The sequence below is a fragment of the Juglans regia genome, chromosome 7 (genome assembly GCF_001411555.2).
Source record: "Juglans regia cultivar Chandler chromosome 7, Walnut 2.0, whole genome shotgun sequence".
Lineage (NCBI taxonomy): Eukaryota > Viridiplantae > Streptophyta > Magnoliopsida > Fagales > Juglandaceae > Juglans > Juglans regia.
The window spans coordinates 5,627,097-5,650,415 of record NC_049907.1 but is presented as its reverse complement, the minus strand read 5'-3'; the positions used below and the strand labels follow the sequence as shown (position 1 = coordinate 5,650,415).

At 34.8% G+C, this 23,319-nt stretch overlaps 2 protein-coding genes across 3 annotated transcripts; one reads left to right on the top strand and one right to left on the bottom strand.

The window, feature by feature from the left end:
* Window positions 1–3,672: 3,672 nt before the first annotated feature.
* Window positions 3,673–6,058, top strand: LOC109008351. Its single transcript, XM_018988411.2, has 4 exons — window positions 3,673–4,005; window positions 4,227–4,340; window positions 4,878–4,982; window positions 5,575–6,058. The coding sequence occupies exons 1-4, from the start codon at window positions 3,885–3,887 to the stop codon at window positions 5,838–5,840; spliced, it is 606 nt and encodes a 201-aa protein (XP_018843956.1). The 5' UTR covers window positions 3,673–3,884; the 3' UTR covers window positions 5,841–6,058.
* A 746-nt stretch (window positions 6,059–6,804) lies between these two features.
* On the bottom strand, window positions 6,805–15,637 carry LOC109008350 (FHA domain-containing protein FHA2-like). 2 transcript variants are annotated; one of them, XM_035692240.1, is made up of 3 exons: window positions 14,838–15,637; window positions 9,004–9,161; window positions 6,805–7,274 (listed from the first exon to the last, which is right to left on the bottom strand). In XM_035692240.1, the coding sequence occupies exons 1-3, from the start codon at window positions 15,463–15,465 to the stop codon at window positions 7,065–7,067; spliced, it is 996 nt and encodes a 331-aa protein (XP_035548133.1). In that variant the 5' UTR covers window positions 15,466–15,637; the 3' UTR covers window positions 6,805–7,064. The 2 variants fall into 2 exon arrangements, with proteins under 2 accessions (XP_035548133.1, XP_035548134.1); XM_035692241.1 differs by having other exon boundaries at window positions 14,865–15,636.
* Between the last annotated feature and the right edge of the window lie 7,682 nt (window positions 15,638–23,319).

Genomic DNA, 23,319 nt, shown 5'->3' with positions numbered 1-23,319 from the left:
TTAAATTTATAAAGAATGTTCAATTTTTAACTATAGAATCTTTTATATCCTAAGGAAGATTGGGGAAGAAAAGAAAAAGTTTTAAAAAGTCCATAATCCCCATTTCATTTTCTTAAACTAATTCTTAAAATCTCACCATAAGTGCGGGTGTTACATTATCAATCTTATTCAAATCTCTCAATCAATTATCCTCATACATAAAATAAATTCAAACATTTTTTCCAAAAGATTATTACAAAATTTAAATGGTAGGAGTGTTATATAACGTCACCATCTTACTAACATAGTACATCACTCATAACATCTAGTTTATGCCCCTGACTATTTAATCTCACTAGTTCAATGGTCCTTAATCCATCACGAGTTTATAATTCAAAGAAACTCTTGACCTCAAATTATATAATATGTTCATGATTATATCGAATCATGAGCATATGCTTAACGAAACTGTATCATTCATGACCTTAAGAAAATCTACTAAAAGAACAACATCAAGTTTTCATCTCATGACATAGTTTCAAGTTCAAGGGCACAAGAATAGATCATCTATTGATGCATTAGAGCTCACATAATGATGGAGCAGGGCTCATCCAATCACTCCCTTATATGATCGTCTATGGCACATATATTAAGAAATGTATGTTATGGCAAAACTTCCACTCAATTATGTTTGTAACATTCAAACGCCGTAGTTATCTTTAGTCTAATTGCATAAAGGCACCTTGACTTGAATTTTTTAGCATAATTACTATCCAATGTATGCCTAAATTTTGTGTATAATAATGTGTATATAGGTAGTGTTAGTTTAGGGCAATGAGTCCAAATCAAACTTAATTTGCTGGACACGTAATTTTTTGGTCAAGCCAATGTTGCTTGCGCATAGGGGTGTAAACTCAAACCGGAAAACCGGAAAACCGGACCGGACCGGACCGAACCGGACCGGTTTTTACCGGTTTTGAACCGGTCCGGTCCGGAACCGGTTTTTAAAACGTAAAAACCGGCCGGTTCCAGTCCGGTTCCGGTTCCGGAATTTTTTGGACCGGACCGAACCGGACCGGACCGGTTGATTAAAAAAAATAAAAAATAATATTTTTATATATAAGTTTTATACAAAATATTTTTTATATATTAAATATTAATATATATAAGTTTTATATATAATGTATAATTATAAATTTTTATGTGAAATTTTATATATAACATATATATTCATATATGAAATAATTTCTTATTATAATTTATAAATTATTACATAAAATGTTAATACTAAATCACTAAAAGTTTATAACTAATACTAATATATAACTTATAACTATACCAATAGTCTAATATTAATACTATTATATAGTCTAATATATTAATAAAAGTATAAAACAGTTTTTTTTAAATCAATTTTTTTTTTTTTATAAACAAATTTTTAATGACAAATTATGAAATTTATATTTTTAAAAAACCGGAAAACCGGACCGGACCGGACCGGAAACCGGTAAAACCGGAAGTACCGGTTTAGGAGGGTAACCGGTGCGTAATCGGTTTTGAAAAATATAAAACCGGTACATACCGGTTCGGTCCTAGATTTTATCCAAAATCGGATCGGACCGGACCGGTTACACCCCTACTTGCGCATTGAGTGATTTGATTGCTTAAATTTTGCTCAAGTATCACCAAAACAATCAAGTAATCTCTTTATAAGAAGTTGGCTCGAGTGCATATTGAGTGAGATGTTAAGTGAAGCCAAGCCAACTTTGTATGATAATCGCTCAAGCAGTTTTCGAGCATATGTCGAGCCATGATTACCATGTTGTACTGTTTCCTCATATCTTATTCATGTAATTTTCTAGTTTAGGTTTTGTCACATGAATGCACTATTAATGTATATTCTACGTCAATAGTTTAATTAGGGATGGTATGATAATTTTCAGAAATGTTAAATGAGTATTGCTAAATCCACAAAAAAATTATACAAAACAATTTCACAAATTGACGTGACTTCATCTAATCCGTTAGATTTACAATAAAAATGACTTTATAATCTGACGAACCACATCAAACCACATCAGTTTGTAGGATTGCTTTTGTGTAATTGTTTTGTGGCTATAATATTTCCCATGTTAGATTGTGCAATTTTTCTGCTGCACGTTACTTCATTCTGTTGCGTCACACTCATTTTGAAAGCAAGGATATTATCGGACAGTTAAGTGAAGGAAAAGAAAAGTGGTAGTATGACTCTTAAATATGTCCGCTCGTGTATTTTAATTTTTTTTAATGGTTAAAGAAATTATTGTTAGTGAATTTGTATTTTTTATTTTTTTAATGATTAAGGATATTTAAAAAATATTTAAAAAAAAAAAGACAAAAATATATTTGTACTAGTTTGCATATTTAGAGTGCACCTCTAGCATTGTCCGAAGGAAAAAGTGGTATAACAATTAATAGAAGTAATATCTTGATAGACTTATAGTTTGATATTCATTCAACTTCTTAAGCGTTCTAGTATTTTGGGGTTATTTGTGAAGTTAAATGAGATGAGATATCTCATTTCAGAATTTTTTATAATTTTATTTTCTAATATCACTCAAATATAAAATATTTTTTGAGTTTTAAGTTATCAACTTTTTCATCTAATTATTAGCTAATTATTAATTTTTTTTTCCAAAATTTCAAATAAAAAACAAAAAATAATACAACTTTACAACTTTATAATATTATATTCAGGTAATTTTTTAACTTTATAATATTTTTATTCAACTTTTCATCTATTCTTTTTCAAAATTCAATAAAATATCTTAACTCAAATCATTTTACTACTATTTACAGATTCTTGACTACTATTTACAGAATTTTCATCTCATCTCGTTACCTAAACAAACTCTACTTTATTATTATTATTATTATTATTATTATTATTATTATTATTATTATTATTATTATTATTTTACAAGCAATGATAGCATCTTAAGCTAACATTGAACCCCTTGGTATTATATAAATTAATTACTCTTTGTTTTAAAATTACAGCTGTCACTTTTTTTTTTAAGAACTTTGTTACTCATCATCTCCACACACCACATACCATATTTTTTTTATTTTTTTATTTTTAGTTTTATTCTTCTTAAACTTATTAAATTATTCTATTCATCATCCATATACCACATATTTGGTAAGAAAAAAAAAAGTGTGATGTGTAATGTATAGGAATGATAAATATAATTTTTCTTGTTTTAAAATGCTACTATGCCTCTTGACGTGGAACCATAGTGCCACGTGGCTTATTAAGAAAATTAAAAAATATATATTTAAAATAAAATAGCTTTCAAAAAAACAAAAAGATAAATATTAAAATTTTAAATTTAGTTCTCGTTTGATTACACAAATGAGATAAGATGAAAATTGAATAAAATATTATTAGAATAAAATTTTTTCATATTATTTTTGTTTTTAAATTTAAAAAAATAAAAAATTTTATTATATTTTGTAAGAAAATTTAAAAAATTATAATAAATAAATGAGATAAGAAGTCTCATTTCTATACTTCTAAGTTTGTGTTTTAAATTTTTTTTTTATTCTTTTAATAAACGACGTGGCACCCTATTATGAGCAAATCAAATAGCAAAATAAATGGTATAAATTAAAGAATACTGTACCATTACTTACCCTACCCTTATGGGAAAACCCGATCCGGAATAACTCTGAACCCATTAACAGCACCGCTACGTCTGTTTCTGGAACAGTACGACTGTACGAGCACCGCTATGCAGCCTTTGCCTTTGGATCAGTAGTAGCACCGATATGTCGACCACTTTTATTTACAAAATCATTGCTTACTTTCAACATAATCATTCAGTGAAGCATCGACTGATCTAAACAAAGAGAGTGAGAGGAAAATGGCCTCAGAGGACTCAGAAACCCCAGAAGGAGAGGTTCAATCATCGTCTTCGGCTTCGACTTCGACTTCCTACTCTGATAGCTGGAAGGAGCGCGTGTTCATCCCTACTTTCCTAGCAGGTTCCATTTCTTGTTATTCACAGTTGTTTAATTGCCTAGAAATCTGAACACTGCATAGAAACAAGAAGAAAATTCTCAATCTTTTAGTTATCTTTTACTTTTTCGACGACAACAAGAGAAGCCCATCATTTCTAAACCAATCTTTCGTATTGGGTGCAGTTTGGTATCGATAATCTGACTCAGCGTAATGGGAATTTATAAGTTATTGAGTTTTTGGGCAGGGATTGCTGGTGGAGGAGCTGGCTTAATGTCGAGGCATAGGAAAGTTGACGGTCTCGCAAAGACTTCTGCTACCTATGCCACCAATCTCGCCATTGTCACCGGTTGCTATTGCGGTAAGTTATTTATATTTTGATTTTGGTTATGTTCAGTTTCAGTCTGAGTCTTGTGGAACAGTGAAGTGTTGTGATGATTCTGGATTATTGCTTTATTTACTCATTTTTGGTTTATTAATGTGAGGATTTTTATTTTGATATAGAAATATTGGATCCCCGTGTAGTCGGGCTTTGCTTAGATTCTATTAATAATTTTTTAAAAAAAATCAAGTAAGCAATTATTGCAAGAAAAAGAAAAGCCCCCTTCAAAAACGAACTGCATCACTTGGATGCTTAGACTGTTCGAATGCCATAAGTCCAGGAAGCCATATAGAATAGAACTCCAAAGAATGTTATCCTTGGATGCCTGCATTTATCCCCGTACTCCACATGTTTCCATGACTTATTACATCTCAAGAAAATGCAAGCCGACCAGAGACATTGGCTTTGGCTGTGAAAAAGGGCTATTCTGTTCGATGACATTGGAAAAATGTTGAAGGATGGCGTAGTCTTTGGAGATGATGTTGTCTAAATTTAGTGTTTTATTTGTTTTGACAGGAGCACGTGAATTAATGAGAGCAGCTCGGAAAACAGGACCTGATGATCTATTGAACTCCGCAATAGCAGGTTTTGGTACTGGTGCTCTGCTTGGGCTTCTTCAAGGTTAAATTCAATGACTCTCTCTCTCTCTCTTCCCCAAAAAAGCTCGCATGTTGTACATATATGTATGCATATGTTCTTTGTCAAAAGTACTCGTGGAACAATAATCTGCAGCCATGCTGGCTGCTTAGGCAGGTGCTCTAATTCACTTTCCAAATATAAAAATTTCTAGCCTGGAATTCTATTTGGTATTTTCTGTATGAAGTTTAAAACTAGTCAAGATGGGTGAGCCTGAATACAAACTTCAAGTATTTGTGGACATGGAACACAAAATCTTTTAATTTTGAGGAATCTCAAACCGAGCAAGAACATAATCTTTGGAATTGAGGACTTCATCCAGTTGGTTGTCCTGTAAAACATTGCTAAAGAGTACATATCTGTTTACTTACTAATGCTCTTGGAGGGGATGGGAAGGGGGGAAAAGATGGACGCTATAACGAATGGTGCTGTGTAGGTCTATCAAACTTGGTTGCACTTAGAGAAATAAGAGGCTGCTACTTCTAGTCTGTTACCCTTTACTGCCATTTTTTAGCCTTGATCTTCCTTGTTCTACTTAAAATTATATATTTATACTGGTTTTTTCTTGGGACATTAGGTGGTCAAATTGCTGCTGTCCGTTACTCTATCATCTTTGCTATTGCGGGTACAACTGCAGATTTTGCAACATACAGACTAAATCCTCTCTTGAAAAGTTACAGTGAAGGGAATAGAGAGAATTCACAGAAGGGTGGCTGGTTGAAATGGCCGGAGTGGTCTCCCATCCAAGTGCTTGACGAGGAAGCCATTGCAGCAAAACAAGCCCGGGAACAGGAGCCTTATTCACAGAGGGCACTTGGCAAACTAAGCAAAGAGGAATCTTGAGTATAACTTTAGTCGTCTACTTCAGATTCCTGAATCGGTTAATAAAAATTTTTTTGGTGTTTGTTTTGTTTATCGCAATTAGAGCATTGGCAATGGTCTAGCTTTTACCAAGTCTAAAATTTGACTAAAAGTTGAGATTTTGACTGAAGCCAAAGCCATTGGAGATATCAATCTACATTGAACTATCCATCTCAAAATCAAAATAATAATTAATATTATATATTTTAATATATATATTTTAATTTTTTTTTATATTTTGTAAATACATTCAATATAGTAATTAATAATTTAATTTTTCAATCTAATTATCCAACAAATACACTCCAACTATAGGAAGAGGGGAACTGAACAGTAGAAATCCAAATTTGGAGAATAGTTTGACTTTTCTGTAATTCAAAAGTTGAGCATTGGGGTTTTGACACACCACTTTAGTAAAAGTTAAGCAAAATTTGATTAGACATTAGCATTTGACTAGACCAATACCAGTACTCTAATTTTCTGTTTCGATTGATAGACTTTTTTTTATAGTGTTTATGGTCGTGATAATTGTAATAATTTCAAGTATTATTGTTTATGTTAAACTGATGTAATGTTTATTGTTTATGTTCACATAGACTTGCGTCTTTGCATATCTACAGTGTTCCAGAAAAAAGAGTTAAATCTCCTATTCTCCATGTAATAAATTCTAGTTTCATTCATTCTTGGGAAAGTGCAAATTAGTGAAAATGTTGTGCGTTTAGTGCAAATATAGTAAGATCTAATGATGAGTCTAATTTTCTGTCAAATTCTCTCAGAAATGTAGAAGAAGCTTGAGTCAGAAAATTGTAAGAAATCCTTATCTGGTGAACTTTATATTCAAATTGGAACATGAAAATGCCCTTCTTCTGATGCCTAACGAATTGTCCTGTGGAGCAGTATATGAGCAATCCTCAAAGGCAGTCCATGAAATATGCCAACTGATTTCGAAACTTGAGGTGAACAACAAATTAATATATCGCTAGACAACTTGGTAGGGCTTCAATCAACAGCAAAATCATTCATATTTATGCTTGTCATTTACATGTGAGCAACTGGCACCTATCTAAAGCTGACTAACTACCCGTGCCTGACCATATTTCACAACAATAGCAACAACGTCGAGGATTTGCCATCTTTCTCACTTTTCCATTGAACTTCACAATAAGTTATCAGCATCATGGAAGCGCCTTTAGATGCCTCATTATCTCATGAAAGCAGAGAGACAAGAGAGACAAACTCCAATGTAATCCGACCCTTGGACCGAGTGTTGATGACGAAGTGTTCGGGATATTTCCTTAACAACATAAGCAAGCCGTACCAAGGTTTCCCCTTGGATTCAGGACCAGGCCAATCCTCGGATGTGAGATATCTCCTTACTCGACTATGATGCCAGACATTAGCATATTTATCAACCAACTGAACAAGAATAGAATGATAAGGTAAGGACTACTCCAAATAAAACCAGTCGTGCATTTGTGCAGATTCAAACTCTCCAATGCTACAAATATTCTCTATAAATGCAATAAAGACAATCTATTCGAGGCCAGCCCAAAAAAGATAAGGGTACATTAGCAAAACACTAAACAGAACAACACAGCAGGTTACCATAAAAAAGTCACCACCATTAATTTTTTCTCATAAGAATCAAAACTTGCTAGAAACCAGTGTCATAACAATAACCTTGGCACTCTTGGATGGAATGTTAAAATCCAAGTTTAATGTCGCAAAATACTTGAGAAACCAGGCATCTGCTAAAGCATTCGATTCAATCCACCTTACAAAATCATCCAATTGGCAGATGCCCATGTTTCAAATTTGTTTTGGCCTCAATAAAATGTATTGTAAGGTGGTACCCAACAACTCAGATTTGGCAGCCAGGCCTATAACACTAGTCCAATATAATAATAAGTAAATCCACATTTTAGACAAGTTAAATGAAGTCACAAAATCTGAACCTTGCAGGAATTACTCGTGATGTGAGAGCTGCACGCATGGAAAGACACAGGAAAATAGTTTGCAAAGGTGTTGCATCTTGAAACGGAAGTTGATAGGCAGCACTAATCAAAAGATGTAACACATGGGTTTCAAGTGCACAAAATTTGTTTGCTGTCCATTTTTGGAAATGAAACACTCAAACCTCAGAACTCGCCAAAAACACAAATCACATACTACTAAAAATTTTGATAACCACTCAGGAAACATTTCTCCAGAATAACTTATTAAAGTTGCATCCAAGAATTTAAGAGAGTGCTATTTTCCATGCCAAAGCCTCCCCAATATGGAAATCAAGGCATGGCATCTTAAAAGATGGTATAGAGAGGGGTTCGATTTTCAAATGAACCCTAGAGACAAACATCGGATAAGAAATTTTGTCAACTTAAAACCAGGACCTTGTTATGCTGCAAGCGCCTCAGTAGGGGTCTGGTGAAGCCTTATAGCCAGAAGCATGTAAAATTAGTCTATAACATAACCGACTGGGGCTGTTATCAAGCTGGATTGAACCATGTATTGAATGTTCAAACTCTATTAGTTTTTATTTAAATATTAGCTGAGCTCAAACTTATCACCGTGCTACATGTTAAGGATCAGTTCATTTATTTTTCAAACAAGTTCGGGATTGCTTAAGAATTACTTGATTAATTTACTATTTTCTTAAAAAACAGATTTCCTTACTGAAGTCTTGCACATTTTCATACACAAGCCTAAGTTTTTTGTTCAAGCTTGGTTCATTTATTAGATGAACAAACCTCAAGTTGAACTTGAGTTGTCCTCAGAACCAAGATACAAAATATAAATGTCTCGGGCCCTTCATTCAGAAGTTGTTTAAGGCCTTATTTGGTTACACAGATGAGATGAGATGAGATGAGATAAAAGTTAAAAATTGAATAAAATATTGGTAGAATATCATTTTTGTTTTGAGATTTGATCAGGTTGAATTGTTTATTATATTTTGTGTGAGATTTTGATAAAGTTGTAATGATTATATGAGATGCGATGGTTTGGTTTGTGTAACAAACTAGGCCTTAAGTATATATCTGTATCCAAGCCAACCTCCCAAGAAGTCGCTTATGTGAGATCAGCACTGAGTAATGACCTTGCACAAGCAAGTAAAAGTATTAATAGAGAACAGTTGGACAAAACTAACCACTGCGTGAAGTTTCTCCATAGGCATCCATTCTCCAGGACCACAAATATCTGAGAGTGCAGTAGCTACTGATGATACCACATCCTTTTCTTCCAACTGCAGAAGTTGATGATTATCAGCTTCTCGGTCAACCCTTGATCTTCCATCTACTTTCTTCTCTGGAGGAATTGGAAACAATACCACATTTGGAATTTATAAGTCAAAGAAAAAGAAAAGAAAAGAAAAGAGGACTATTAAAGCATCTGTTTTCAAGTGAAATGGTAAATACAAAAAAATCTACTTGCATCAAAAAATTGTTACAATGTAGTCAATACCCTTATCTTATTCTAAAATAATAAATTTGTTAATTCTTCTCAGGTTATAAGATAAAAAAGTTAATTGTCTGACTGTTTCATGTACTTTTAACTGAAAATGACCAGCTAGAAGTCCCAGCCACAAAAATCAGCATGAGGACAAGGGAGTTTAGTTGAGGTTGAAAAGGCAAAAACAAAAAAAGGCTCGAGTTATGGTTGATTAGACATCAAGAACTGATCCTTCTCGTCCAACAACAGAACCCCAGATGATAAATAAGACTAACATCTAAAAAAATATGAAACAATGTAAAATTAACTTTTAGTAAACCCCGATCATGAGTTCGTGATCATTAGACAGTGTCAAGCATGCATAATGTGCTACTATATATACTGATAAAAAAAAGTGATACTATATATGAACTATCAAAAGAAATTTAATGTATACTTCCTGAGTACTTGGGATACGCCTTTTACTTGTTGTAATAAAACTTATTTTACTTATAAAAAAAAATCTAAGTATGAGTCAACACCAACAATCACCTCACATGTGTCTTTGTAGACAAGGCTAAATGTGGATGGCCTAGGCAATCATGTGGTGACAGCTAGGCTCTTCAAACTCCAGCCACGAATAGGTAGATAATGCCCACCAATTCCATTATTACACTGCATTGCATCAGCCCTATTAATAGTTCCTTTCCCAGATGGGCAGTAGATCTAACATAGCTATCTTTAATCACCTAGCTAGCAACTATAGAAATATTAAACATTTATGGTTATCTATTCAGCTCGAGGCTAGGTCTTACTCATACTAAGTAGAACCCTTGCTCTCTATTTCATATCCAACCTGGTCACTGGTATAGATAATGACCTGCTTTCATCCCTCATCACACTGAAGAGACCTCTATCCCTTCCCATTGCCTTCAAGTGCTTAAATACCCGAAATTCATTCCACATGGCACATTGTCTTTTTAAAATTGTAATTCATAAATAAACTTGTAAGAAATACCAGGCAATGACTTGGCATAACTTGATACATACGAATGAATACGTTAGCAACCCAATGACAAATGAATACACAGTCAGATACAAAGATTGAAAAATATATTATCTAAGGTGATTTACTTATCATAAAAAATATTATCTAAGGTGATCTCGTATATCAATTTGCCAAATAATGATAAAAATAATAAGGCAGAATTGAATGTTCAGTACCACACTTCATATGACTTTTTGAGTTATCACCGAAGAAACAAAATTGTGGAAATTCTGGGTGAAGAGAGCCCGATGCTCAGAATACACCAGAGTCGTGCCCCAATTACAGGGAAAAAGAAGAAGCCATTATTTAGAAACATATATATCTTTTTAAGCAAGTCAGTTTTATTAAAAAGTGCAACGGGAAGCAACCCAAGTACACAGGAAGTATACAAAAAAATCACCCAACTAGGCATTTTCAGAAAAAAAGATATTTTTCTGTTCAGTTTTTTTTTCCAGAGAAAAATATTACGACACAAAGTGCAGAAAAACACTATAGCATCTTTAAAGTCCAACAGATAATAAGCAATCATTATCAGTCAATCAGTCAGTAAATCGATTCTTCTTAATAAGCCATTATCAGTCGAGAGACCAACAAAAAGAAATAGATGTCAGACCGGATACGGGTTCAAAGGAGGGGAAAATGCAGTTCAATGTGCAGAAAAAGTAGAAGCAACTAAGATAGAGCAACAAACAAGCATAAATGGAAGGATGCCAACAGTTTCAAATATAAAGATACTACAATCCTAGCAACTATCCTATTAAGATCCCACTAAACCCCTTCCTTCTCCCATAGAAACTGGATGAAAGGTATAGTTGTTGTTTAGAAATACATTGGGCTTGTATGTTATTTACCATAAAAAATAATAAAAATAATAAAAAAAAAAAACCAACAAAGTTATTTTACACTGAACCCCTTCTTTTGTATACTCCCTGTATACTTGGGCAATGCCTATTTCATTCTCATTAATAAAGTTATTTTTGCCCATATAAAAAAACAGCAACAAAATCAGACACCATGAAATAGATAAAAATGGAACTGAACACACCAGTTTCAGGTAATTTACCCACATTATAGTAGCAAAGGAAGTATGTCTTCTTCAATGAAGATGAAAAAAGAAAGGAAAGAAAAGAAAAAGGAGTATTTCGCTCACATATAAGTCAGGGAAATATCACACATACCTAAAAAGCTCTCATCAATGATACCATCAAGGTCTAAGTTTCTATTGAGCTTTAAACTTGAGAGTTGACTTTAATCTGAAGTTCAGCCAGTATACTGACCTTTGTCCTAATCATTTCCAAAATATAAAGTTGGTCCATAATCTAACAAAAGCATATCCTCCAACAAGCACAAATTAAAAAGCAGCTAAAACATCTAGATACCCAAGTGGAGAAAACAGGAAGGCACCTTTTTACCAATTTATGAACATAAAAAGGCAAAGCCTATAGAAGTAGCAGATTCTTTTTTCTTTTTTACTTTTTTTTTTTTTTTACGTTGGGGAACCTTTCCAAGGCAGGGCATTCGAACCCACCCCTACAGAGTAAACCCCGGTCCCGTGCACCATACCCTCGGAAGTTTCCTTACACGAAACTGGTTAAATCGTTGGCTTTTCACCAGGGGGTGTGGCCCCTAGAGATTGTTTACACCCAAGGGAATTTGAACCTTGGACCTGGAGGACCATACCCCCAAGCCCAAGGCCTTTACCACTTGAGCCAACCCCTAGAAGTAGCAGATTCTAAATAGTCCACTAACAACATGAAGCAATAAACAATTCAACCTTATGGAGCGGAGCATGCCAAGATTTATCATGTCCTTTAACTAGCACAAATGGAGGCTGCTAATAAATACAAAAATTCTGACAAAAGCATTCAGGGGAAAGTTGAACTCAAATCCCTAATCAAGAGAATAAAGACATACAAATCCAAGGATCTATCACATAGATACTAAAAGCAAGCAAACACAATATCCATGACATCCTTGTATCTTTGTGAAAGAAAACTGCAAACATTCACAAAATCATAGCAACAGCACACAATTGGTAACAGAGCCAAATCTTGAACCAGAAATTTCAATATAAAACTTAACATAACAACATTCCAATGGCCACATCGCAGTGATTAAACACACCCATCAAAGTAAGTCCAATTATATTGCAAGCATAATCCACATAGCTAACAATAGAAATGTCACATCTTAATAAACAACAATATGGCGGGAAGGAAACTAGCGGTTTGTCATTGGTGCCTCATAAGGGGGAAGGTTTGGAATCGGGAGTGCAATTGGGTACTGTGGCTGGGGATAATGTCATTCCCTTGGTTTCTCTTCCTCCGTTAAACGATATAGCGGGTTCACCATCGAATTGGGTTCTGAATAAAGTTAACGGGCTTCAGCAAATCCTGGGGCTTTCATATGGAGAACAGGGAGAATATGAAAACCAATTTAAAGCCTCTATTGATATACGTCCAGTGTACTTGGTTACTCCTATTGATATATATATATATAATATTATTACTTATCAAAAAAAAATTAATAAACAACCATATATGCCAGTAACAATAAGTCTTCACGCCTCGTATGGTGCTAAAATGAGAAGTCTGTGAATAGTAATTATTTATCAAAAAAAAATTGTAAATAGTAATTGTAATGATTAGATGAAAATTTAAAAATTTGAAATTGAAAAATATTTGTGTTTGAATGGAGTTTGAATATTGAGATGAGATTGGTTTCAAAGGTTTGTTGGTTACACAAATCATCTCTATCATCTCATCTAATCATTACACGTTTCCCAAACTCTCATACAAAATAAAATAAACAATTCAACTTTTTTAAATCCCAAAACAAAAATAATTTTAAAAAATAATATTCAAACAATATGTTATTCAACTTTCATTTGTATAACTAAACGAGGCCTCAATCTACATCAGCGAGAAAACCATGTACAATCCAACAAAAACTAGTGTATCACAAAAACTAATGTATCCCAACTGCTCCTGCCATTACCAATCTCATCCGCATCCACATAACCCCTCATGAAACATTCTTTAACTCTCCACCCCCATGAGCCCCACAAATCATAAATAGAATAAAGCACAACCATGGCTGAATGCCCACATATTATTTCCCACCAGGAATGGTCAAAATGAGAAATAGGAAGTAGAAATCCCAAGAAGTCTTAGAAGATGAGCTTAACAAGAAGGTTCTCAAGAATGTGCAGAACACCAACAAGGTAACTATACTAGCCGAGGAGCTCAATGGGCCATGGCAAAAGCAGAGAAGTCATAACAGATGTGGGTGGGTGGTGAGAGATATTCATGCCACCACCCAAGGTAGTGATGTCCACATTTAGATCCTCTGAATGGCAGCCTCCCTGTTGAATTTAACATTCTTATTTCAATCCTCAAAAGAGTAAGAAACTCAGTATTGTAAAGCCCAGCCCACATATTGTTCCGACTATTTATTCACTTTGAGCAAGAAACAAAAACTCATCCAATTCTTCGAATCGTTAGAAAATTTTCGCACCCACGACAACTACAATTATTTACAATTTGAATCATGTCCAACGTTTTTCATTGTTGTCTGGCATTTTGAGGTCACTATGAATCACGCATGATGTGCTAATTTTCTTCTTTCTTTAATTATATGCATGAGACTATTTAGTTAGTTGGTGCTTTCAACTATGCAGGGATCAAGATGCTCATGTTGGATGGAATTTTGAAATCCAATGCCCATTCCTAGCAAGAAATTAAGGAGCCATTTAAAGGTGACAAAAGTGACAGACAAAATGAGTTGATGACTACCCTAAATGCCTCACGCTGCATGTTATTGTGTGAGAGAAACTCTGCAGATCAATTTAATTGTAATGTGCCTAACTTTGAGCCTTAACTTGGTCTATCAAACCATAATTCATCCCAGATTGAGCTAATCTCAGCACTTGGCTGAGAAACTAGAAACATTGATGCAAGATACAAATCAACAAAACACAAGCTAGATTTATCATCTAGAAAATATCTTATCTCCTCGGAAAAAATGCTGGATATTAAAAAACCAATAAGGTTTCTCTCTCTTTTTTGTGACAAGTAAACCAAGAAGGTTACTTACAAGTGGAAAACACCAGGCACGAGAATTTAAATAACAACCACAGGCATTTCTAACCAAACCCCTACAATGTATGTGCAGACAAAGCATATCAAAGAAACACCAAATCGTATCAACAACACACCTCTCATAATACACATCACAATCCTAGAAAGGCACCACCAACCATAACATTAACAGTCACCCGGGCTAAGCTTTAGCTAAGAGCTGTCCTACGCCCCCGAAGATGAGAATATAATGAAAATAAATCTTTTATTAAGAAATCAAATTGATTCATAATCTATCAAAGGCACGTCCTTTCAAAAAGTACAAAGCAAATACCACCTAAACAAAAAGATATCCAAGTAGAAAGGAAAAAGAAGCCCACACCAATTAACCTCCCCAAAAATAAAAATAATGTATGAAAAACTAACCCAATACTCCGGCCAAGCCGGTCTTACCACCCAAACCTCCGGCGACGAACCCGTACCCCTCAAATGCTTCTCTCCTCAACTTCTTCCCACTCCCACCACTGCCACCAATCTCATCCTCGTCATCGTACTCCTCCTCGTAAAACTCCCTACCTCTCCCTTTCTTTACCGCAGATGCCGCCGTGGGACCCGCCAGATGAAAATTCCCGTAATGCGCCGCGGAGGCCCCGGCCCCTGCCGCCGCGCCCACGAAATGCCTGGGGCCGAGAGGCCCACCGAGGATGCTCCGAACGGGCAAGAGGAAATAGAACTCTTTGTCTCCGATCTGGAGGAGGTCCTGGGAGTCGAGCTTTACAGGAGGATTTCCTGGGAGGTGGAGAACGCCCTCGACGAAGCAGCCGTTCTTACCGAGGACCTCGAGGGCAAAGCGGCGGCGGGCGAAGTCGTAGAAAATGCGGGCGTGGTGGCGAGAGATGTTCATGCCCCCGCCGAGGCTAGAGAGGTCGACATCGACCGTGGACTTCTTGGAGTTGCGGCCGAGGATGATGGAATAGGTCTGCATGTAGTACTCGAAGTCTTCCCCCTGGAGCTTCGCGAAGCCGGCCTCCACGTCGCCGCCGGTGGCGCCCATGGCCTCTGTCTCTCTGATTTTTGTAAATCTACTTCAAACGGATTGGTCTCGACTCTCAGAGGTTATCTGAAAGAATTGGGGATTTTCTTTAGCCTGTATTAAATTCTTGATGTTTTCCTCCCTCTTTTCCTCTTTTGTACGAAGAGAAATAAAATGAAGTGAAAGTTTTAGATTTTCGTAAGAGTCTGCTATACATCAGCTGTTAGTCTCTGCACACCGAAATTTTTTTTTTTTTTTTTTTAATTCAACACGGTGGGTTGAGGATGTACTTTTCTTAAATCAAACATTCCTTAACTTGTATTTTTTTTTAAAAAAAAAAACATTTCTTAACTTGTTATGTGCATCCTAAACAAAAGTTACGTAAACCTCTAGTATTGGCTGATTGCCATATTTCAATTCAATAAAATTGACTATTATATGAATTTATTTTTTAAAAAAAAAGTTTATAATATAAATAAATTAATAATTTAATATACATAAACATTTAGCATTATTATCATATATAATCAAAGATAAAAATAAATTAGATATTAGTATACAAATAAATTTAATATAATAAATTAATAAATTAGAAGTTAGATAGAGACAAGACAGTACTACTCTTTAGCAAGAATACTAAAGGAGAGGCACAAAACTAATTGAGTGATATTATTGGTGTGCCAACTAATAGATGTTATGAGAACTACTTGGGACTTCATGTCATGATGGGAAGGTGTAAAATTAGCTCCTTTAATTACATTTTTGACCAAGTCCGACAAGAGTAATGCTACATACAGTCGTGGAATGCGCAAATGCCGTGCAGTCGCTTTGAAAAAGAGTGGGGTCCACTATTAAAAAATTAATTTCTTTTCATGTGGATCTCATATTTATTCACTTTTTTCAAAGCGACTGCACGGCGCTTACACACTCACGACTGCAAGTATCATTTCTCATCTGACAAAGGGTCCGTAATTAGAAACTTAAGTTTTTATCACAAGTAAGTAAAGAAGTGCTTATAAAGACAGTAGTACAAGCCATTGTCACATTGTATGTCGATATTTCAAGTCTCAAAAGGTATTCTGCAAGGCATAATTAAGATGATACATAATTTTTTATGGAGTCATAAGCAACAGGATAATAAAATCCACTGGATCAATTGGTCAATTATGAGTAAGACAAAAGAGATTGATGGATTGAGTTTTAGGGACCTAGAGTGTTTAATTATACCCCCTTGCTAAATAAGGGTAGAGATTATTTCAGAATCCTATTTCTCTTGTAGCAACAATGATGCAGAAAATATATTATAGAAATGGAGATTTTCTAAATTCTAGATTGAGATGTTAACCTTTATATGGTTTGAGGTCAATTCAAGGTGATAAGAATTTATTACAAAAATGTACGATCTAGAGAATTGGTAATGGGAGGTTAATTTCTATATGGAAGGATAGATGGATTCTTAAACCTTAGACTTTTAAAGTTCACACTCCTCTTACCAATCTGTCTATCTCAGCAAAAGTTCATGACTTGATTAATGCTGATAATTTGAGGTGGCATTCTGATATGGTGAAAGGTAATTTTGCTCCATTATATTACAGATCCCTCTTGGCATGATGCGTAGTGAAGATATGCAGATATGGCAGTATACTCAGTCTCGAATTTTCTTTGTGAAAAGTATTTATCACTTGCAAAATATGCCGATTGACAAGAGTTTCAAAATGTTAAAATCGAAAGGGTATCCCATGGTAGAACAACAAGGGTGGATACCACCTGAGAAGCCACGGGTTAAGCCTAATTAGAATGTTGCAGTTGATAAAGTTCACTCGCATATACGTAATTGGGGTTGTAGTCAGGGATTTACATGGGAAGGTCTTGGTAGTTTTGAGATAATCTGTAGTATGTTGTGCTGACTCTACTTCAGTTGAAACTAGAGTTGCATTGAGTGCTTGTGTCTTTTGTTGTGATATGGGCTTTGATTATGTTATATTTGAAAGAGATGTTAAGCTCGTGGTTGATTTAGTTAATAAGCATTAGGAGAATTTCACATGGTTTGGACATATTGTGGAGGAAATTAAGCAAATCATATGCAGTTTTCATGCTATGTTAAGAGGGATTATAATCAAATTGCACATGTGCTTGCAAATGATGCTTTATCATGTAGTACTAAGTGTGTAGATAAGGGGTTTGTACTAAATTGTATTCCTGAGTTTGTATTGTCTGATTTCATTATTTATTGATGAAAGGGGATGTATTTTACTATAAAAAAAAACATATAATCTCTAATATAATAACATGTGATTAGATAATAAAAATAAGAAAAATATTGTAGACAATCAGTTGGTGTAACTAGGGGGTAACCACCACCTCCGATTAATAAAACAATGCGCATCATACAAAGCAATCAAAACACACCATTTTCTTGTCTCTTCAAATATGAGTTATTTCATCTTTAATAAAACGGTATATTTCATTAAAGATAAAAAAAAACACACCATTTCATCCTGGCATCTCCCATTCGTGCGTCCCCTTCTCAGCTCTCCCTTGTCCTTCATCTACTCTTTCCTTCCCCTTCCCTAATCAATTTTTTCATACGTGATTAATTGAACCTTGAGGTTAATGATAAAGCATAATTCAAACTTTTCAATTGTTCAATACAATGCAATTTTTTCAAAAAAATTAAAACCCATAATGAAATAAGTATAACTTTGTTCTCAGATGGATGCAAAATTAAAGAAATGGAAGTTCTTGTCTTTTTTCTTCCACCCATTTGTCCAAGAAAGACCAAAAGATTCATAGAAGAATGAAAAAACAAAAAGAAAGCCTACCTAATGATATCAGGAACCACCATCCATGAAAATGACTACCTAATGACAGTTGTTGGATACACGGTAAAGCTCAAAAATTTTGTTGCGGTGTATCTTGTTGGAAATGCCTTTACATATTCGATCTCAAAAACTTTCCAACCTAGAAACTAGCTATAATATTTCTGATATGTAGTTTTGTTACTATTCAAAAAATATTTTTGAGATGCCATATAAGTTATCGATCATAAGTATCTAATAGTTTACAGATGATGTCTCATGCTTTACCTCTAATTTTCCAGACGAAATGGTCCAGCCGAATGCTCTAGTTCCAGTCAAAATCCTGGTCAAATGGTTTCGAAATGGGTTTGTCTCTTCTCAGATCTCTATTCTCCCACTAAAATCTCTTCTTCTACATGTTCTACAGTTTAATTCGTCTTCTTCCCTCTTTCTTCTTCTTCTTCTTTCTTTTTTAATCCTATCTTCTTTTTTTAATCTTATCAAATGATGACGTGGCAATTGCCACATCAACCAGTTACCCTGGGTTATGCATCCTAGGTTGTATATAGCTTAAAAAATGATATTTGTAGTGTGGAGTACGCAAACGCCACACAAACTTTTTGAAAAAAGTGATTAAATACGAGACTCATATAAAAAACTAATTTTTCAATAGTAAATCTCACTATTTTTCAAAAGGATTGTGAATCACTTATGCACAGCACTATTGTATGTAGCATTATATATATCAATAAGATACATTTCACAACATATCTCACACTCGCGTAGAAGTCCAAAACCTCCAACGGAAGCCCAACCCAGCCCATATTCAGGGATACAACGGCATCGCAATTACAAGTAAAATCGCATTGTTTTTAGAGGAAAAAATGAGGTCGTTGAAAGCAGTTAGGGTTTCTAAACAACCCCCCCTCTCAGACCTGTCTCTCCTCTCTCAGTCTCTTCGCCCGCCGTGTGGCCGTCCCTTTACCCGTTCTCAAGTCCTAGAACTGTCACTACCCCTAGCAGTTTTTTCCTAATTCAATCAACTCACGGTAATGTCCCCAATCCCCTGTGATTAATTTATTGTGGTTGATGTTTTTTATATGGGCTTGCTAATGATGAGGAAAACTTGTGGATGAGTTATTTGAGATGTTGTTTTGTAAAGTTTCTGGTGTAAATTGTAAATTCCTACCTCTTTATCTATAGGTGTTTTTTTTTTTACTATTTTGGCTCGTTCATTTGTTGAAGCAAATCAATTATAAGAAACTTTTGCCACCCATTTGAGTAGTATACACCCAATAATTAGGTTTATTGTGCATCCCGACGCCGACAGTTTTGCCTCTATTATAAATCGACAAAACTCACATGTAGCTCATTTTCCCCCAATCTCCCTCCCTCTATTTCTTTCTCTCCAACATTGTTGAACATTGGTAAACGACTTGTTGTTATAGTATTATGGCATATTGTACTGAGTTACAATCTGTTTAAATAGAACGAAAAGTACAGAGAAATGTACGGTTAATAAACCCCTTTACTCTCTTATTGCTTAATGAGATTTTTACACTTGTAGTATACAATTTATTTGTTTGTTATGGATGTCAAGAACAGTTTTACCAGATCTATGCATAAGATACTGATTCCCTTGAGTTGATTTCAGTTTTCTCTATTTTTTTTCATTTTATTTTCCTTTTATATCAAGGCGCAAATTTAGGTATAAATTTTTCGTTTTGAAAACCATGAGATGAGTGCTTTATTTAGCGTTATGAATTGTCACAAAATATGGGTGTTTGAAGGGTTGGCAATAAAATCTAGAAGATGATGAAAAAATAAATTCCTGACAACTTGGTTAGGGACTTTTTTATAAATCTTTGTTAAATGGGGTTAGGATCCTTACACTTCTTTTCCATGGGTTAGCTTAATCTGTCGACAATTTATGATATAAAAACTACCAAAAAGTAAGAATTTTATGATGTCCTCTTTGTTTGAATTATTGCCATATCCTTTTACTTATCGATTGCATTGATTAAGTAACTTAAGATTAGAGGATTGTGTAATTACACTTGGAACTGCCAGATGATGTTGGGACATTGCGCAAGGGCTTTGAGTTCCATTTTAGTATTACATTACACCGGAACAATGCAATAACTCTCTATGATTTATCCTGTTTGATGGCAACATATCATTGGCCTTTATGCCAAATTACTTTATGTTCCAAAAAATACAGGCCAATCCGATTAGGAAAAATAAAATCTATGTTAAATGGGGTTAAGACCCTTCCACCTTTTCAATAGCTTAACTTAGTTTATTGAAAATTCATGATATATATATATATGTATATATATATAAACACTTTATGGTACTCTCTATGTTTGGATTATTGTTATATTCTTTAGCATATCAATTGATTTGATTAAGCAGCTTAAGATTGGAGGTATTGGTAATTCCACTTGAAACTTCCAAATGATGTTGTGACATTGCGCAAGGACTTTGAGTTCCATTTCATTATTACATGTTGGGTTTTGATCTTTTGGCTTTAGTCCCACATTGGTGGGAAATCAAGGTGAAGCAAGGCCTAAGGCTTCTAAAATGAGGATTAGCTTCCTTGGCTAAGTGCACCAATCAAAGTTAAATAGTAACTTTTACTTAGTAAAATTCCTCTATTGGTCTTTTTTGTAAAAGAGGAAGAGAATAGTTAAAGTTTTGCTAATGGAGAAGTTGTGTGAGTGTACTTTGAGTGTGGAGAAAAATTGTGTGATGGTAATAATTTTTCACATAATGGATTTTTTTCTTTGGATCTAATGGTTTTTCTCCTGTATTGGGAGTTTTCCATGTAAAGTCTGGTGATATTTTTATTTCTCTATTTTTCTTGATATTCTAACAAATGGTAGATCCTAGGGGTGAATTTGTGAGATCCAAATTCTCAACAAGTAGTAGACGACTTGGTGTTATAGTATTATGACTGAAATGAAACACAAATACCTTGGAGCAACATGAATTTGCTGAAATGACAATTATTCTAAGGAAGATTTGGCTTAGGAGGAATGTTGTGACATATGAGCAGTCATTCCTTCACCCTACAATTCTTGTTTGTCAAGCTAGGGATCAGTTATAGGAGTTTCAAAATGCTAAGATCAAAACAGTATCTCAAGGTCGAGTTAGACAAGCTGCACAGCAAGGGTCGATACCATCTAAAAGGCCATGGGTTAAGGCTAATTAGAATGTTGCGTTTGACAAAGTTCACTCTCAGATAGGTAATGGGGTTGTAGTCAGGGATTTGCATGGGGAGGCCTTGGCAGCTTTGAGAGAACTTGTGGTATGTTGTGCTGACTCCATTTCAGCTGAAGTTAGAGTTGTATTGAGTGCTTGTGTCTTCTGTTGTGATATGGGCCTTGACCAAGTTATATTTAAAAGATATGCTAAGCTAGTGGTTGATGTAGTTAATAAGTATCATGAGAATTTCATACGGTTTGGGCATATTGTGGAGGAAATTTTGCAAATCATATGTGGTTTTGATGCTATGTTAAGATGGATTGTAATCAAATTGCATATGTGCTTGCAAAGGATGCTTTATCTTGTAGTACTAAGTGTGTAGATAAGGGGTTTGTACTAAATTGTATTCTTGGGTTTGTATTGTCTAATTTGGTTATTCATTAATGAAAGGAGAAGTGTTTTATTGTAAAAAAAAATATAATAATCTAATGCAATAACATGTGATTAAATATTAAAAATAAAAGAAATGATATTTACAGTGTAGAGTACGCAAACACAACACAATTGTTTTGATAGTAAATCCCACTATTTTTCAAAAGAATTGCAAGACAGTTGTGCACTCAACGATTGTATCAAACATTACTCATACCTTTAAAATACATTTCACAACATATCTGGCACTTGCGTAGAAGTCCAAAACCTCTAGCGGAAGCCCAACCTAGCCTAAATTGAAGGATAAAACAGTATTGTTCAATCAATAAAATCGAAATTACAAATAAAATCGCATCATTTTTAGAGGAAAAAACGAGGCCGTTTAGAGTAATTAGGGTTTCTAAACAACGCTTTGGTCTTCGCAACCTCAATTTACCCAAATTCAACTACTCTCAGATGTGTCTCTCATCTCTCAGTCTTTGCTCTTCTCTCAATGTGCGGTCGTCCCTTTACCTATTCCCAGCTCCTAGAACTGCCATTTCTCCTCGCGGTCGGTTCCTACTTCAGGCAACCTAGGTAATGTCCCCACTCCCAAGTGATTGATTTCTTGTGGATGTTGTTTTTTATATGGGTTTACTAATGACAAGGAAGACTTGTTGATGAGTTGTTTGAGATATTGGTTTGTAAAGTTTTTGGTGTAAATTATAGATTTCTGCCTCTTTATATATAGGTGTCTTTTATTACTATTTTGACTCTTTCATCTGCTGAAGCAAATCGATAATTAGAAAATTTTGCCACCTATTTGAGTAGTATACGCCCAATAATTAAGTTTACTGTGCATCCCGGCGCCAGCTGTATGGCATTTCTTATAAATCGATAGAAGTCACATGTATCTCCCTTTCCCCTAATCTCCCCCCAATCTCTCTCTCTCTCTCTCTCTCTCTCTCTCTCTCTCTCCCCAACGTTGTTAAACATTAGTAGACGACTTGGTGTTATAGTATTGTGGCTAAAATGAAAAATGGATACCTTGGAGCAACATGAATTTGCTGAAATGACAATTATTCTAAGAAAAATTTGGCTTAAGTTGAATGCTGTGATATATGAACAGTCTTTCCTTTACCCTACAGTCATTGTTTGTCAAGCTAGGGAGCTATTGTAGGAGCTTCAAAATGCTAAGATCGAAAGGGTATCTCAAGGTAGAGCCGGACAAGCTGCACAGCAAGGGTGGATAGCACCTAAGAGGCCATGGGTGAAGGCTAATTAGAATGCTGCGCTTGACAAAGTTCACTCTCAGATAGGTATTGGAGTTGTAGTTAGGGATTTACATGGGGAGGTCTTGGCAGTTTTGAGAGATTCTGTGGTATGTTGTGCTGACTCCACTTCAGCTGAATTTAGAGTTGCATTGAGTGCTTGTGTCTTTTGTTGTCATATGGGCTTT